The sequence below is a fragment of the Centruroides vittatus genome, unplaced genomic scaffold (assembly GCF_030686945.1).
Source record: "Centruroides vittatus isolate TY-2023 unplaced genomic scaffold, ASM3068694v2 contig_875, whole genome shotgun sequence".
NCBI lineage: Eukaryota > Metazoa > Arthropoda > Arachnida > Scorpiones > Buthidae > Centruroides > Centruroides vittatus.
In genome coordinates, this window is record NW_027122567.1 from 688802 (window position 1) to 704972 (window position 16171).

Consider the following 16171-nt stretch of genomic DNA (forward strand, 5'->3'; position numbering starts at 1 on the left):
TCGCCTGTCATAAGAAAGACGTTTATTCTCAATTCTTGGTATGAAAAAATAGAAAGCTAGCTAGTCTAACACATCCCTCCTTGGAAGGAACGGAATAACTGGCATCAGGACAACAGAAGAAACAGTTGAGGATGAGGATAGGAATCATAAACGTCTTCTTTTATCATGCACCAAACTAAGAGCTTGATGGAGGTTTTGTTTTGTTTTTTTTTTTTCTTTTTTATTGAGGAGCCGGTCGCACACGACAATCGTCCAACTTAGCTACAATTGTTACAAAAATAGCGTTTCTCCTGGTCTGTTGAACGACGAAGTGGCAACCGACTCTTTTACATCAGAAAAACAACCAATAATAATAATAATAATAATAATAATTAATAATAATAATAATAATATAATATAATATAATAATAATAAAAGTCCACTGAAAATACAAAACGAACAGAGGTCAGATCGTAGACATAGACCAGTTGAAGCTGCTGATGACTATACGACAGTATCAACACACATTTCCTATAACAATGTCTCGTATAGAATATGTACAGGGACACAACAGATTTTTCGCTTCTTTTGAGAATTTTATTCGTTCTCCTTCCCAAGCAAGGATCGGTACGTAAATTGCTCCTCAGCATCCTGCATTGAGTGGAATGGTTTATAAAACATTTTTTTTTTTTTTCGTCCTTAAATACTTTCAGGTCTTCCTTCTTTTACTACGAAAGGAAAAATTATATATTCGCGTTAATATTTTTAATTAGTTTTTTATTAATCCCTTCGTAAGTGGGTGATAAAATGGTAAGGACAGTCAAACATAGACGAGGAAGAACATATCACAGTTGTCATATCACCAACGACTGTCTTCCCCCTTTCTACCCCCACAAATCTTCACACTGCACCATGTGTAATATTTAAAACTTAAAAAATTTCATCGATTATACGGGCGTCAAAGTTTTTGTTTTAAGAAAATATAAAAATCGGCAGTGTCCTTTTTAGTATATTAGCGACAACGACGCCAACCCCCCACTGTCCAATATGGACTAAAAACTTAGGAAAAAATGATTCGTGTGTCCTCTTTTGTCACTATCACAACCATGAAAATCTCCTTAAAGTGACCAGAGGTTTTGTAATAAGTAAGAAACAATAAAAAAATGAATTTCAATAGTAAACAACATAACAGTATATAATAATAATATATAATAATAATAATAATACATGGAATAAACATTTAGCTGGAGTTCTAGTAACCTAGACGATGGAATAGTTACACCTTAAAAGTGTCTAAGCTACTGGAACCCCAACCGCTTATTAAAAAATAGAACTGTGAGTTTTGAGAATGAAAAAATTGAATATATATAGCTTTATTCTTTAAAACATAAAACAACCGAGAAACATGTCGATGTATACTGAAAGACGGTGTATGCAGGATGAGTGGTAAGTTTTCTCACGATAAAAAAGAAAAAAAAAGAAACAGATCCTTGCTTTGGTCGGATTAAATTCGGATAAAATTTCTCAATTGACAGGCCAGATATAGTAGATGACATTTCTCATCTGTAAAGCGTACAACATAGCAGCAAATGTGACAGAGCATGCATACAATAAATTACAAAGACCTGAATGACAATGATTGATGTGTAAGTAAATGGTGATCGCTGTCACGTTGTCTTCACGCGTGACGATGGACTAAAAAAACCGAAAAAAATTAACACGTGATAATTCCAGACAGTCGGGGATAAGATGGATAACTGTCGGAAGACATTCCGTGTATGAAATGCGTTTCGTGTATAATTTTGGTATGAGTGTATACTTAAATAAAACATGATGGGATTCGGGTCTTCCCGTTTATGGGACATATCAACAGTAACAAATAGTTGATGAGATGTAACTACACAGCATTACACAGTTTTTCTAATCCAGTAATTGCTTCGCGGCTGCAACCCTTGAGACTCCCTGTACAGTGATATGACCACTCCTTGGGCTGTGCAACCGCGAGCTTAAATCTTTTTTATTTTTATTTTTTTGCATATACAACAACATCGCTTTGAGGAAGGCCTGACCATTCTAAAAGTCTGACGAAGTAATGGGGACATCACACTACTGTTTGAACATTCCATTTGAAGGGTTACTTCTAAAAACAAACAAAGACGGATATCAATAGAAACCGTATGCCATTGGGATTCTATGGTAACTCGGTTGCAACGAACCCGTTCTGCCATTACAAGCATTTTGCACTTTCCATACTGTACACTCCTCCTTACCTATGGTATGCTGCGGGCATCCCGTCTGATACCGATGGATCGAGAACATTAATTATGAAGTAGGTTCACTACCTTAGATCTACCTTCTATTCTATTTCTTTTCAACTAGGCTATTATTTCCAATGGATTCCATCCCGGATTTTTGCCTTGTTGTGACTCCCGAACGGCACAGTGCTCGTTTATTTGTGCTCAGCCACAAGCACTCTTCCTCCACAACAATTTAGACTAGCAAGAACGTAGGAACAAATTAACGGAGTCATCTGTTTTATAGCCTACTATACACTTAAGTGGAGATCCTTTCACCCGAAATACATTTGCCCTCATCTTTGGCCCCTTCCGGTTGGTAGTGACATTGGACGTGAAGTTCGAGTTCTGTGGATGAACAACAAATTTTGTTACAGATGTTACAAGCTATCTTCCAACTCCAACTGGCCGGAGGAGATTCTTGACGATGGGCCGAGGTAAGATCGTTGGGTCGTGAAATTGGCGACTGCCTGTTCTCGTGATCAGACTTGGATTGATCTTCTCCCGCCATACTGACTGCAGGACTCATGTTCATCGACGACACAACGTTTCCGTTTGTCACCCCTGCGGTTTGTATCACTGAGATCTCGTTCATTTTCGGTGCATTCATACCATTTACGTAAGTAGGTGGTAAGTATGGAAAGTACATATCCGGGCGAGGCGGTGGTATATCTCCAGGTTTACCTGGTGTTATTGGCAGACCCGGTAGCTCCAACGACATTCTTCGACCTCGCCTAGAACTACAATTATTCCACATGTGCGTGCCCATATGTACCTTGAGATTTCCTTTAGTAGTAAATGCTCTGCCACATATAGTGCATTTGAAAGGTTTATCTCCGGTATGGGTCCTCATATGTATTTGTAGAGCGCTTGCACTAGAAAACGGCTTGTTACAAATGTTACACATATGCTTTGGCATACCCGGTGGTCTCTTCGGTGCAGGAAGAATGGTATTACCTTCACTCAGAGGTTTTTTAGGGCTAGGACTAGGGGTTGTGGGAGATTGAACTTCTTTAGGTGGAGTCATTTCTTTCTGTGGCCTGGTACCTGAGTCAGTTGTTGTATTGGTTAATATGGGTGTAGTGGGTGCAGATGTCGTAGAATTGTTGTCTTCAGTTGAGAATAACTGAGAAGGCAAATCGCGAATTTTATGAGTCAACATATGCTGTTTCATGTTTCCCTTTGTAGAAAATCCTCGATCGCACACTGTGCATTTAAATGGTCGTTCTTTGGTATGACTTCTATAGTGGATTTCCAATGCGCTATTACAGGCAAAAGTCTTAAAACACACTTTACATGTCGTGTTAGGTCTATTACCTGGTGGCGGAAAGGGTAACCCGCTAAGAGGAGAAAACATAGCTATTTCTGTTGTCGAAGTAATTGGTTTTGAAAGAATAGATGTTCTAGGAGTTAAGTCCAACGCACCATTCTCAGATTGGCTAGAAGTAACTACAGGTTGACTAAGATTTACTGAAGATGGCGAATCTGCTTTCCTTAAAGATCCTGGAGTTGATCTGTCATCACCTGATCCTTCGGATCCCGCACGGCTAGTTGAAGGAGAAGGCGAGTAAGCATTTGACGGAGGAGGAGACTTATCTCTATTACCATCTTTTGGTAATGTTCGATTCATATAATTCGAAGGATCGTCGTAACGTAAGAAACTTCCCATATGCAGGCCAAGTCCAAATGGAGAAAATGGCAAAGGTTGAGGAATTGTAGAATTAATAGCTTTGACGTGATTTTCTAAGGCAACTAGAGATGCCGTATAAGGAGAATGAAAATTACTGGAAGTTGTGATTACTCTGTCTGATGCCGGAATTACTCTGTCGGAAGCAGGAGAGATACTTCGCGTCAACGTGGGCATAACTGTTGTAATAGGTGGTGAGTCTTCAGCAGGAGTTACAGGAGGAGTTTCTCCATTTAATGATTCGCTATCTTCAGATTTGTTATCTTTCGTAGACGATGTAGTCTTGATGACACTGTCATTAGTCATAACAGGGCTCGGAGAGCCATCTGAAATTTGTGAATCCATGCCTTTGTTCGATTGCATATTTGTGCCTATAGGTATTGTTGTCGCCATAGACACTGGACTGGTCTGATGATGAGACATAGATGACATTATCGGTCGTGGAAAAGATGCTTGTAGTAACGACTGGGACTTGATTTCATTGGCAATGATGTGTTCTGGTAGCATGTCGGTTGGTTCTCCTGTGTGTGTCCGAATATGTTGTTGCAAGACTAACGAATTAGTGAACTGCTTATGACACACAGGACATTGATGTAGTACCCTCATGGGAGGCTTTACTCGGTGAACTCCCATATGCGTTTTCAAGTTACCTTTTGTAGTAAACGCACGTCCACATATTTTACATTTAAAGGGTCTTTCACCTGTATGTGTTCGGTAGTGCATCTGAAGAGCGCTCTTACAACTAAGAACCCTGTGACAGATAACACATTGATTTGGATCACTTAATTTATGTTCAATATTATCAACTAATTGCTGCAATTTGGATGTTTCGGAAGTTTTAGTTATTTCCATAAGACTCTCCCAGGAATTGTCATTGCTTCCAGGTTTTGGTAACAGATTTTGATAAAATGCGGGATCGGCATGAATCCCCATATTATCATTGTTAGTGCCTGATGCTGTTGTAGTAATTGTGGGCGTAGTAGGTACACTAGGAAAACATATGGGAGAGAACGAAGTGGGATTTAGAAAAGAAGGAAAAGTAGGAGTCGACGTGTTGATAAACGCAGGTAAAAGTGATGATGGTACATTCGAATTATTGTCGATACCCGTGAGGGGTTTTCTTTCATCATCACTCCTAGCGTCATCATCTTTGCGATCGTCGACTCCCTTTGGCGTTGAAGTGAAACTTCGCTGATCGTCCTCGTCACCTTTTAAGAATTCTGAATCTTTATCCATATTGTCTTCCATCCCAGAACCATCTGCAGAAGCATCACTCGCGTCACTCATATTTGAAGCTTCGTTCGGAGAAAGACTCGTTGTTTGGATTGGAGAGCCTAAATCTTGAGAGGTAACGTCGTCAGGAGAACCATTTCCCAGTTTATATTCTAATTCGTGTCCTTGTGATCCAGCAATACTTGATGGAATATTAGATTGCAAAGGATCAAAATCGGGAGCATCTTTATTTCTGTCATCTGGAGGCTCTAAAGGTGGATGTAGACTATCGAGATGTTCGGGTACTGGATTCGGATTCATCTTGATGTGAGGATATTTTGACGCATGTCTTTGGAAATGCACCTTTAAATTACCTTTAGTCGAGAACCTATTACCACAAACATTACATTTGAAAGGTCTTTCTCCCGTGTGTGAGCGAATGTGAATTTGTAAAGCGCTGTCGCTTCCGAATAATTTTCCGCAGAAGCGACAGCGGTGCCGAAAAAAAGCTTCATCTGTTCCGTCTCTTTTGCCTTCAGAGTCTTTTCCTTTACAATATCGGGATATATCTGTACTGCTACTAAGTCCATTTAACAGAAATGAACCACCAGACATGGTGTTCTGCAAAGCTTGTTCCGTGTGCCTTTGCAATAATTCCAAAGTATTAGGTTCGTGCGGTAAAGGTGGAGGTGGTGCCAAAGGGTGAGAGGCATCTGTCAAATTATCTCCGGTTTTGCTGGTATTGGAAGAAGTTGTGTTGACCAGTCCATTACTACTACCCAAAGTCCTTGATGTTGTGGAAGTAGTTACTGCAACTGTAGTATTCTCTCCACATTGAGGTGGAGTGAGAGCAGCAGAACCTGTAAGAGGTGTTGTCGTCGAAGGGATGGAAGTTGACGATGATCCGATGAGTTGAGTCTGTAATTGTTGAATAACCTGAATTTGCACTAATTGCTGTTGCTGTAACGCGTAAAGCGCCGACTGAAGAGCTGTAATATGAGATAGTTGAGTAGCATCGGTACCATATTGAGCCACAGCCACACGTGTGTTCTCTAATGCTTCCAGAGTAACATTAGTATCAGAGAGTTGACCGAATGGAAATTGAGGTAGTGATGACAATAAGGAGGTATTCCTTTTTAGATTCTTCCTATACAAGTTGGACGATGGATCATCAACCGGTGCCTCTTCCCCAAAGGATTGTTTTCGTTTCATCACAAGACTCGGCATACTCGTATATTCGCTTTCTGGAGATTCGGGTTTATCGTCTGTTTGAACTGTTTCGAGAATTCCTTCTTCCACCAATTCCAAATAGGATGCAATACGAGGAATCGGACTATCCTTTCCAGGACACAGTTCGTCATAGACTTCATCCGACAACAGGAACACGGGACGCTTCCTAGTACAGTATCTTTTATGCGAAATGAAGTCTCCCAAATCGCCGAATTCGGCTCTGCATTTTCCACAGACATGTTCATCTTTTCCTGCTATGTCACTTTTCAGTCCTGAGTTTAGACCTGATGGAGAAAAAACAATTTAGTTCACATATTATTAACATTGTTAAAACAGCTTCATAAACTAAAATATAATATTTAAGTAAACTTGAAATACAATAAAATGAAATAATTACAAAAAGCATTTAAATCTTAACAGTAATTAAAATATTCTAGAAAAATGAATAAGAATTTCTCGCTATTTCGAAATGAATAATATAAAATGGGAGCTTACTTCAGTTACAAGTGCACTTTGAGTTATGCACTGACACTGAGAGAGGTGTTGTCTTTTATTTAACGATAGAGCACTGACACCAACAGTAGAATAAAATACTTCGAGATATCGATTTTATTAGAAATTTAAAATGAATAGCAATTAGGGAATGTCAGAAGGAGCGAAGTCAGAATGCAAATTAAGGAAAGACAAAGAAAAATGTAATTTGAGCATGGAGAATGCCATGGCGAGCTTCAATTAAATTTATTGTCGACAAAGTATTCATTCTATTTCAACGCTGTAGTATTTAACGGCGGCCCTGCCCCTAATCTCACACTTCACCGCATTTCACTACAGTTAAGCTGCAAAACGTAATATGGCAGGGGCAGAGACATAAAACGAGGTCAGAAAAGTACGTGATATAATCCACATATACATTTGATGGACGGAATAAATGTCACCCACCGAATGACGTATGAAACCACGTGATTTCCTATCGGTCCAGATAACACGACACTACAAACATTTGACAAGAAGATATTCGACGTCAATAGACTCGAACTGGAAAATTATGGGATGTAACAGCTGGCAATATGGTAGCGGTGTTTTGCCGTCTGGTACTACCGGATTACCGCAGCCAAAATCTGGTAGTATCTGCTGCCTCCTTTCCGTATTGGCAGTCCAAGTAATGGACACTGGTTCTCTTATCGATTTTACCAAGACCTACTTTTCGCTAGGGGAGAAATCAATTTGAACTCCACTGGCCGAAGTAGAGAAGGGGAAACGAACGGAGGGGCACTACATCAACCGTCGTCTGGGATATAAAACCCTTTTTCTCTTTCGCTCCGGCAATTATAGCGCACTCCCTTGTCCGTCAGTGGTTATTGTAGGTCCACTTCCCGCACACGGGAAGTGTGGCCTAGTACTCTCTAGAGATGTGCCCAGTCATTTCAAACAAGGTGGTCTGCGTCGGTTCAGTAATTACAGTTAGAGTTTACAGCAGAAACGGCGACCGTCTGCCAGAGAACTGCTGCCCAATGGAATTCTGATGGAATGATAGACGGGCAAGACTACATGGAGCCATTAGAGAGGGCTAGGCCCTCTCCTTTCTCTCGTAGATTCAGTCCCTGGTCAGCAATCCATCAGAGAGATTGGCTGGGCCGGCAACCTACTGGCCAACCTCTTTTTATCACTAATATTCGCCATTGCGTGCCACACAAGCGGAGTCAATCATGGAATAAGGTCGTACTAGCCGGCCGTAATGCGCCAGAAAGAAAAGTTGGCTTTCCATCAATAACCAAGCGGAAATGCAAGATGCCGTCTTCACCACTCTCACTAATACTGAAATATCCGATTTTTTTCCATCGCTCCAGAAGGAATCTATAAATTGTCTTCTTTTCCATTTTTCGATTGTGTGACTATTTTGTAGATAAAAAAGTGAGAGAAGATGGAGACCCACCGAACAAGGAAAAAAAACACCCACCCCTTCACAGTGTGAAAGGAATGAATATTTACTAGTTTTTTTATCCTCTTCTCGGAGAAGGATGTATCTTCTCTGAATGGCTTTAATCTAACATCGCCTTGTAAATATATCTATTGAGAAGTCAAGCGGACAGAGTTAAAAAAATCTTCAAGAAGAAGTAAAGGAAAAAGGCAATTTTCGAATTGAGAGAAGAAAATGTAAGCTTAACTTTTCTCGACTCGGTTTCACTTTCTCTCGATAGAGCTACTGCATTGCCGGAAACACAACTATAGAAATGTTTCCCAGAAAGTAGAAAGTTTCGCTCAAAAACTGCTCTTTCGATATACCAATATGCTCTTTTGATCTCTCTCGCACTATAATTATTGTCGCCATTCCTATATCCATAATACTACAAACATTTCGAGTTCTTTCCCGACATAAAAAGAAAGCTCGAAATTCTTCGTATTAAGAGTTTATCATTTTTTTAGTAAATTAAATAAAAGCAATAATAGAAAATCATTAGGTCCAGTGATTTCACCAAGAAATGACGTATACCTATGATGCCAAACCCCGACTCGGTCCCTGACGTCATCACATACGCTCCCGAGTCCGTTAAGGGAAAGCAATATTCGCTATCCCTATGGACTGCACTCACCGGGGGACTATTTTTCACCAAGCAGGAAACCTTTACATAGCAACCAGTGATTTCCGAAAAACGTCATTCATCCTCACTTTTTCCATTGGCAACAATTATGGATGCTGCCCCTACCAGTTAACCTATAGGCATGTACTGTACGTCGGAGTGGAAGTTCTATAAAAACACTTACGTCTTAATGAATAAATTAATGAAAAAACATTTAAGTTAAATTGAAAAAATATATATAAAACAAGGCACGAGTGGATGGATAAATGCTACTTTAGGAAGATGCTGAAACGAATTATTTAAGTTTGGATTTTAGGGGTAATTTAACGGAGGAATAAGATTAAAAGCATCTGGTAGGAAAATATTTAGATTGTAAAGACATTAGTGATTCTTAGAAATTGCTAAGGCGGAAGCGTTTACATTTTAACAAAACATAAACATTACATCAGGCATTCAGTTTGATTCGGTAAAGTTGTAGCTTTTGACGAAATAAGATTATGAAAACCCTTCTTATATAATAAGAGAACTACTTAATTTGTTGTCGGCTTACTTCGAACTAATAACGTCAGAGGAAGTGATTTCCCGCCAGGACAGCATTCGTTTTGACTTCAAGAAAGAATTCTTGAGGGAGGGTTGAAGACTGACACATCTTTGCAATTACGGCTCATTTAGACAAGCTTTCAGGTGTTCGTTAATACAAAATGAACGTTAGAGAAGGGAAAACAAATTTGTGTCGTTATTACCTCTACACTTCGTTGGAAATCGCAACTCAATAAAGGACAACGTAAGGTTCACACGTCTCTCGGGAGCATCCTGGATAATCAGTATAGAAGCTGGCTGTAGATCGTACAACACAAAATTAGTTGGACATTTCAGCTAATCAGCTTAGATGTACAACAGACAAGACGGGATCAGAGACAGCAAGGCTTAGATTCGGGACGAAATATCGGTTCCATTAAGTGTTCGACACAAACTTGCGGGTGTCCAAAGCGGTGCCTTGTCTTAGCTATCCTCAAGAGATAGAATTTATTGGTGGCATCTCTACTAATTTCCAACTCTAACTAGGCATTTTTATAATCAGTTCCAGTGTTATAATGAATCTGATCGTTAATCTGCATCCTATTCATCATTAAATCTTCCTCTTTAACTTCACCCTCTCTCTAATCGAATTATCTTAGGAGAAAAATAAAAAAACGACAAGAACAAAATCGTCAACCGACTATAATCTCGGCCATAATTCGAAAAAGTGCTTTGGAGTCACAATAACGACAAGACAAAAACAAGGCGCCAGAACAAATTTTCTAGAGATCCCTCAAGACAATGGCAAATGCTCGAATGGGAAAAAAATCAATTGGAATCACTCCAACACTACAAACAACACACTATAATTCAATAGGCTGATATCTATATATCTGTATATAGATATAGATACACATTTGTCAGTGTTTTTCTTACAGGGGGAGAAAAAACGCTTGGGCACCGCCACTCATTCGAGAGGAGTTCCGAGTGGTATTAACCTTTACGATGTGTAACATTCCATAGTTGGTAATACTCTGAGTGATGCAAAGTCGAGGAATTTATCAGTCGGTGATGTATTAAAGCGGGAAGCTAAGGTATTCATCTCTACGCAATAAATGTGATTGAGGTACAGATGTGTTTGTCTTTCGAATACTTCACCTTGTGAAACTATCAGTTTCTGTCAAGGGGAGAAAATGGCGTTTTTCAACTTTTCTAAAAAAACAAAAAAACAGAAAAAATAAATAATAAAAAATAACGCCGCCAACGGTTTAAAATAAGCTTTCTATTTATAAGATTTGCTTATATATATATTCGTGGAAAATTTAACGATTTGGTAAACACGCCCGATAAGATGGACGAGTCGTTGATTAAAAGACGTGAAATTCCAAGCAAGTGAATAAGTGATGGAGTTTTTATGCTTTCTGAAAACACATCAATCCGGACGTATCTCCATCAACATCTTCCATATTTTAAAGCGCCGTTGACATAATTCACTACAGCTTTTACTTCAATTAATGAAGCTACAAATTCGAGAAACTCCTTTTTTTTTCTTTCGGCTATTAAATAAGAGAGAAGCAGGATACCGGTAAACTAATAAATTTTATTCAGGGGTTTATGATGTAATCGCCACAATATTCAATATCTCTAGCTGGGCCTTGGGTAAATAAATCTGTTTTCCGAAAGCAATATAGCTTTGATATCCAGTCATAATGATAGAGGATGTGTATTCCCTTGACCTTTGGTTTCTCCTCCGGATGCTCCCGACACTTGAGACTGGTTATATAGACTTTCCAATATCTCTTCTTAAGGAAGAAAGATGAAATAGGAATATATATTTAAAACATTTAAATTTTAATTTATGACGGAATGGATGCGAGTTCTTATCTTTTTCCCTCTGCTCCGAAGCATCCTCTAATGGAAGTGACCACGAACAGGGGGTTACGGATGATGTCATAGCGGCGCCACACTTCCATCTGCTCGTGACGTGTCAATCAGTCACGTGATTGATAGGTTAGCCTATCCTAGATTGACAACTAATAACAAAGTTGTGTTCTTGTCAACTCGACACCAGAGAGAGGGAAAGGAAATATCATTTCCGCCTCGATACCAATCCTGTCATTGATGACGTCATGTGGGTTTCGAGGCTTTCCATGCTTGGATGGGGAAGGAATGGAAACAATGCCCCCCAAAAAAATGGGGATTTTAGGGACTGCTAACAGAAAATTTAAGTTACACCCAATTCTTTTGTTGAGCACTTCCTGTAAGAGAATATTGTAAAATAGAATTTTTTTTATTCATTATTAATGCTTTACACCTGTCATTATTTATATATATAAATATATTGCGAGTTTGGCAACTCGCCTTAGTCAATAATATTGTTGACAATGCATTGTTTAACGGAATAAACCGCCCGGCTCCTTTTTCAAACAGTGAAATTTAATATGTAAAAAAGTGATGGCAGCTGCAGTCGACCGCATTTGTTTTGTCATTCAAAAATTATGCTATAAATTTACTTGAAATTATTTTTATACGCGAACTTTAAAATTTTAAAATGAGATTTTTATAGATTTTAAACTTTAATATCGATTCGGTCTGATGAAAAATTGTCTTCTTTCACCCCATTCGAATATGCTGATGCAGTTGTTTTCTAGTAGTTTGTATCGACTTGGCTGTGAAAATAGTCACATAACATCGATATATTTTTACGATATAGGTTATAGAAAACCATCCAATTCAAAGTCGGATAGAAAGAATAACCCAGATACACATTAACGGATTTAATGTCGAGATAGGAATTTCAGTTCCTGCTGACCAGTCTGACATTGGAAATTTATTGTCAATAAGGAGAGGACATCGGATAGATAGTTATAATTGGGAACGTATTTCAGTTGTTTCAATAGGGACATTTTCGCTTCTCCAGTGACATGTTTACGGTCCTCTGTAAATTGTCTCTCTCTCTCGGACTGCAGCTATCAGTCAGGTGGACAAAGTTGACATTTTGGCCACCCCTAGACCGGCTCGGATGGTCGCAACTGTCCTCTGTCAACTGCAAGATACGTGACATTCCCACTCTCCATCCTAATATCGAAAAAATAAATAAGCTAGGCGTAAAGCTGTCGGGAACGATTACGAAAAACGTTCAAAATTAAAGCATTTTAAGTAGATTTTATAACAAATTTTTCACTGAGAAATAATCACTTCACAGTTGAGGTTATCGCACTAACCAACTCGACTTGATTTGTGGTATTTGCATCACACCACTTGTGAGACTCGAAGATAAACCACGCTAACTTTACTACTCATCTTTCTAACAGTTTATTTACACTGTCAAGTTTTTTTTCTTTCCTAAACTTCCTAACCGAACTAGAATGTCTTTGGTTCATAGGTCGAAGCATACAACTTCTCGTGTCATTTGACCTATCATTATTTTTCCCGACTACTCGAGTTTGGCAACGTACTCGATAACTGCGCGGTTGAAGAGAAGAACGAACAAGAAGATCGAGTGAATGTGGAAGGAGGGAGGAAAAAAAAGTCTTTTCTCGTGTGAATAAATTATCAGAATTAAGGTCGACATACAATAGGATTGCGTATATCTCCAAAACAGATTTAATTCAACAGCCCCACTGTCAGACTGTGTATCTCATTACCTGAAACTGTCTAATTTACAACCTGTCCATTGTTATTTACGGTTAGATCATACCGTAAAGGCCACCGTTATAAATACAAGTTATGGATTGCGAGCAAACTTAGCTAAGACGTACGTTGAATAATTCATAAACTTCCTACCAGATTCAATTAGAAACACCTTTATATAAATCATTATTCTATAAGACGTCTCGACGTCTGACTAATCCTTATTTTGTCCAAGTTCCCTAAATTCTTTCTTTTTTTCTTTTCTTCGAGCAACGAATTTAATATTTTTCTTCGATAAATTCTCTTGTTGTGTTAAATGCACGAGTTTCTGAAAATAGTGAAGGAGGTTGGTAAGGGAGGTCTTTTCTGTATATCGTCAACTGTTGATCTTTTTAGCGGACTATTTTCGGCCACCCGAAATACCTGGTCATGTGAGCACTACGTAACAACGCGTCATCTCCCCTACGTGGGGAGAATGACCCCGACGGTGACGTAAAACGACGTCACCGGGCTCGTTTTTTTTATTTATTTATACGAAGACGTAACGAATCGGGACGGATTTATATATTATAATGAATTATAAAATAATCAAGCAGGATACGAGGTCAGAATTTTCTATTTTTATGCAGGTTAGATATTTGAAGGTATTGTTTGAATTCAGGAAATTAATATGGGTTTGAGGAGAGAATTATGAAGTGAAAAAGTACGAAGCGGATATAATTTTCAATGAACAGGATGGATATAATAATTCTGACACCGGATCGGGTGTCCAGTTGGATGCATTAACGGCATCATTAATGTCCGGAAAGAGTCGGCACTTGATTGTCACAGTTTAGACGATAAAAAAAGGCTTTTGAAGCAGTTTTTTCTTTCGTGGAAATTGTTATTCTACTTAGAAGAAGAGAATAAATCGTCGGAAGGCTTTGTTGTCGGAGGATGTAAAATATCAAAAACTTTTAATTACTTTTATTCGAACAGATATAAGGCCTATTTTCGTAAAAATATATAATTGAATTACAAGTAGTTTGCAGCGGGAACAAAAGGAGTATTAAAGAAACCTGTCAATGATTAGATGGTCGCTCGGATTACAAAACAAAGTTTTATGCGCTGGCAGGAGCGATATTGATCAATGGAACATGCTGCATGGTAAAAGTTGCCTCATTCTGCATACAAAATTAATTCTAACGAATGTGAGGTAATCCCATTCAGACGAACAAAACGGAGCGATATATCCGTCTCTTAAATCTCAATTGCTAGGAAATTTTACAGTTATCAATCCAACAACTATCTGGATGTTTAATTTAAGCTACGACAGATTAACGAACATATGATTTATTCTTACATTGAAACGTAATTAAGTCAGGGTGAAAAATTAACACGCGTTGTAGATAATCTACTGCATCTTCTCTACCCCCTCTCCCTAATTAATTTTCATTTAGGATGTGTCCCATCCCGTTGCTATGGTTTCCAGCGTTTCAATTTGTTGTTGTTATGTTGTGTGATAGAAATTGTTCGGAGATGCTTTTAAGTTTAAAATGGTAGATTATATTGCACCGAATTTCGAGTTAAAGATACAGAGTTGCCTTGGAAATATTTCTTATAGTGTAAGGAATAAATATAATAATACAGTTATCCCTAGATATTGAAGCCAGACTGCTTCAATCTTTGACAGTTTCGGAGTAGTTTGAGTAGAGAGAAGGGCAAACTTCAGCCTGCAGAATTCATTTCTGTGGTGTTGACTTGATGCTATTATGACAAGTGTTACTACCTGTCGGACTTACGCTGACAGGAAAGTCGAGTTTCCACTCCACCCCGTGTCACTCAAAAATGTGACGAGAAAGACTTTTATATTGTTCTTCTTCTGTCTGAAAAGAGACCGTTATAGAGGAGGAACATGATGCCAATATAGCAGTCAGGTACGCCTCTCGGTCCCAATTTCTCACTGATATGGATGTGAGTGGACGTTACGTCACAGATCAATCTCGAACTTCCTTCAACCTGTCTCCGCACCTACACTAATTTCGAATTCTATATAAAAGTATTTTCCTTCTTCTCTTCCTCCTTCTTTCTTACATTGTAAAATAAATTATTATTATTATTTCTTTTTTTAAATTTATTTTCAGTTAAGTTTTCTTTTATCAATTTCCGACTAAAACGGTTGACAGAGTTATTAAATTCTTAGCCAACAATACTGAACAATTCTGTTCACGAACTAAGTAAGGAGAAACAACTCGAGGTACATCATCAACGAGCGAAGGACATAAAAACTATGACGTGCTGCACAGTCTACATCGAACCCTATTAACTTACAGCCATTTCGTGTTACAGAATTGTAGGTTGGCAACAGGAGGCTGTAAAGTCCACCAGCGACAATAACCGAACGGTACTGTTGTAAAAGTGTCCTGCAGTATATGGCTAAATGTAGCGTACCGACTGGTCAGTGCCTGTTTCCGGCGACACTTTTCTCTGTTATTAGAACAGGGGAACATTTTCTTGCTGAGTGGACAAGAGATTAAAAGATGGTGAACTGACCGGGAAGACTGACCACCCTTATCTTTGGGATGAAAATCTTTTCCCTTCTTCTTTCCCCCACACCTTCCTCCTCGTGCAGAAAATAAATAGCTTGGTCCAAGACCAGGTCACTAAGCACCATAAACACAGCCCACTGGATGGCCATCTTAATCCCCGTCTGTTGCATGACCCTGGAGACATCACTGTTGAGTGGACTCAATCTTCTATTCAATGTTTTATGGTCATTTGAGCCAACGCTTTAATGTACAGTAGCGGCCACACTATCCGACAAGCTGAAATATTTCCCCGACTGTTGCGTAGATCCCAAATAGCCATTTATAACTTCATCTTTCCAATGGCTCCTACATGAAAAATGGTTATGGTGTCCTCCAAGGACAGCAGAGAACGAAACCGGAGAAAGAAACTCTCTCGAAGTAGAAAAAAGAGGCTTTTGTATCTCTTACAACTATCGAAGAAAAAAAAATCCTACGACTTTATTGTCATCAGAAAACAATTTCGTTTTACCA

General features: G+C 38.8%; 1 protein-coding gene across 3 annotated transcripts in view; it reads right to left on the reverse strand.

Annotated features, from left to right (window-relative positions):
* The window catches only part of LOC136982971 (sal-like protein 1), a 58619-nt gene continuing 42448 nt past the window's right edge, over positions 1 to 16171 (reverse strand). For all 3 annotated transcript variants that reach the window (XM_067279552.1, XM_067279551.1, XM_067279550.1), the window contains one exon: positions 1 to 6686. In XM_067279552.1, coding sequence (XP_067135653.1) covers positions 2533 to 6686 — 4154 coding nt within the window. In that variant the 3' untranslated portion in view covers positions 1 to 2532. The remainder of the gene's footprint in view (positions 6687 to 16171) is intronic.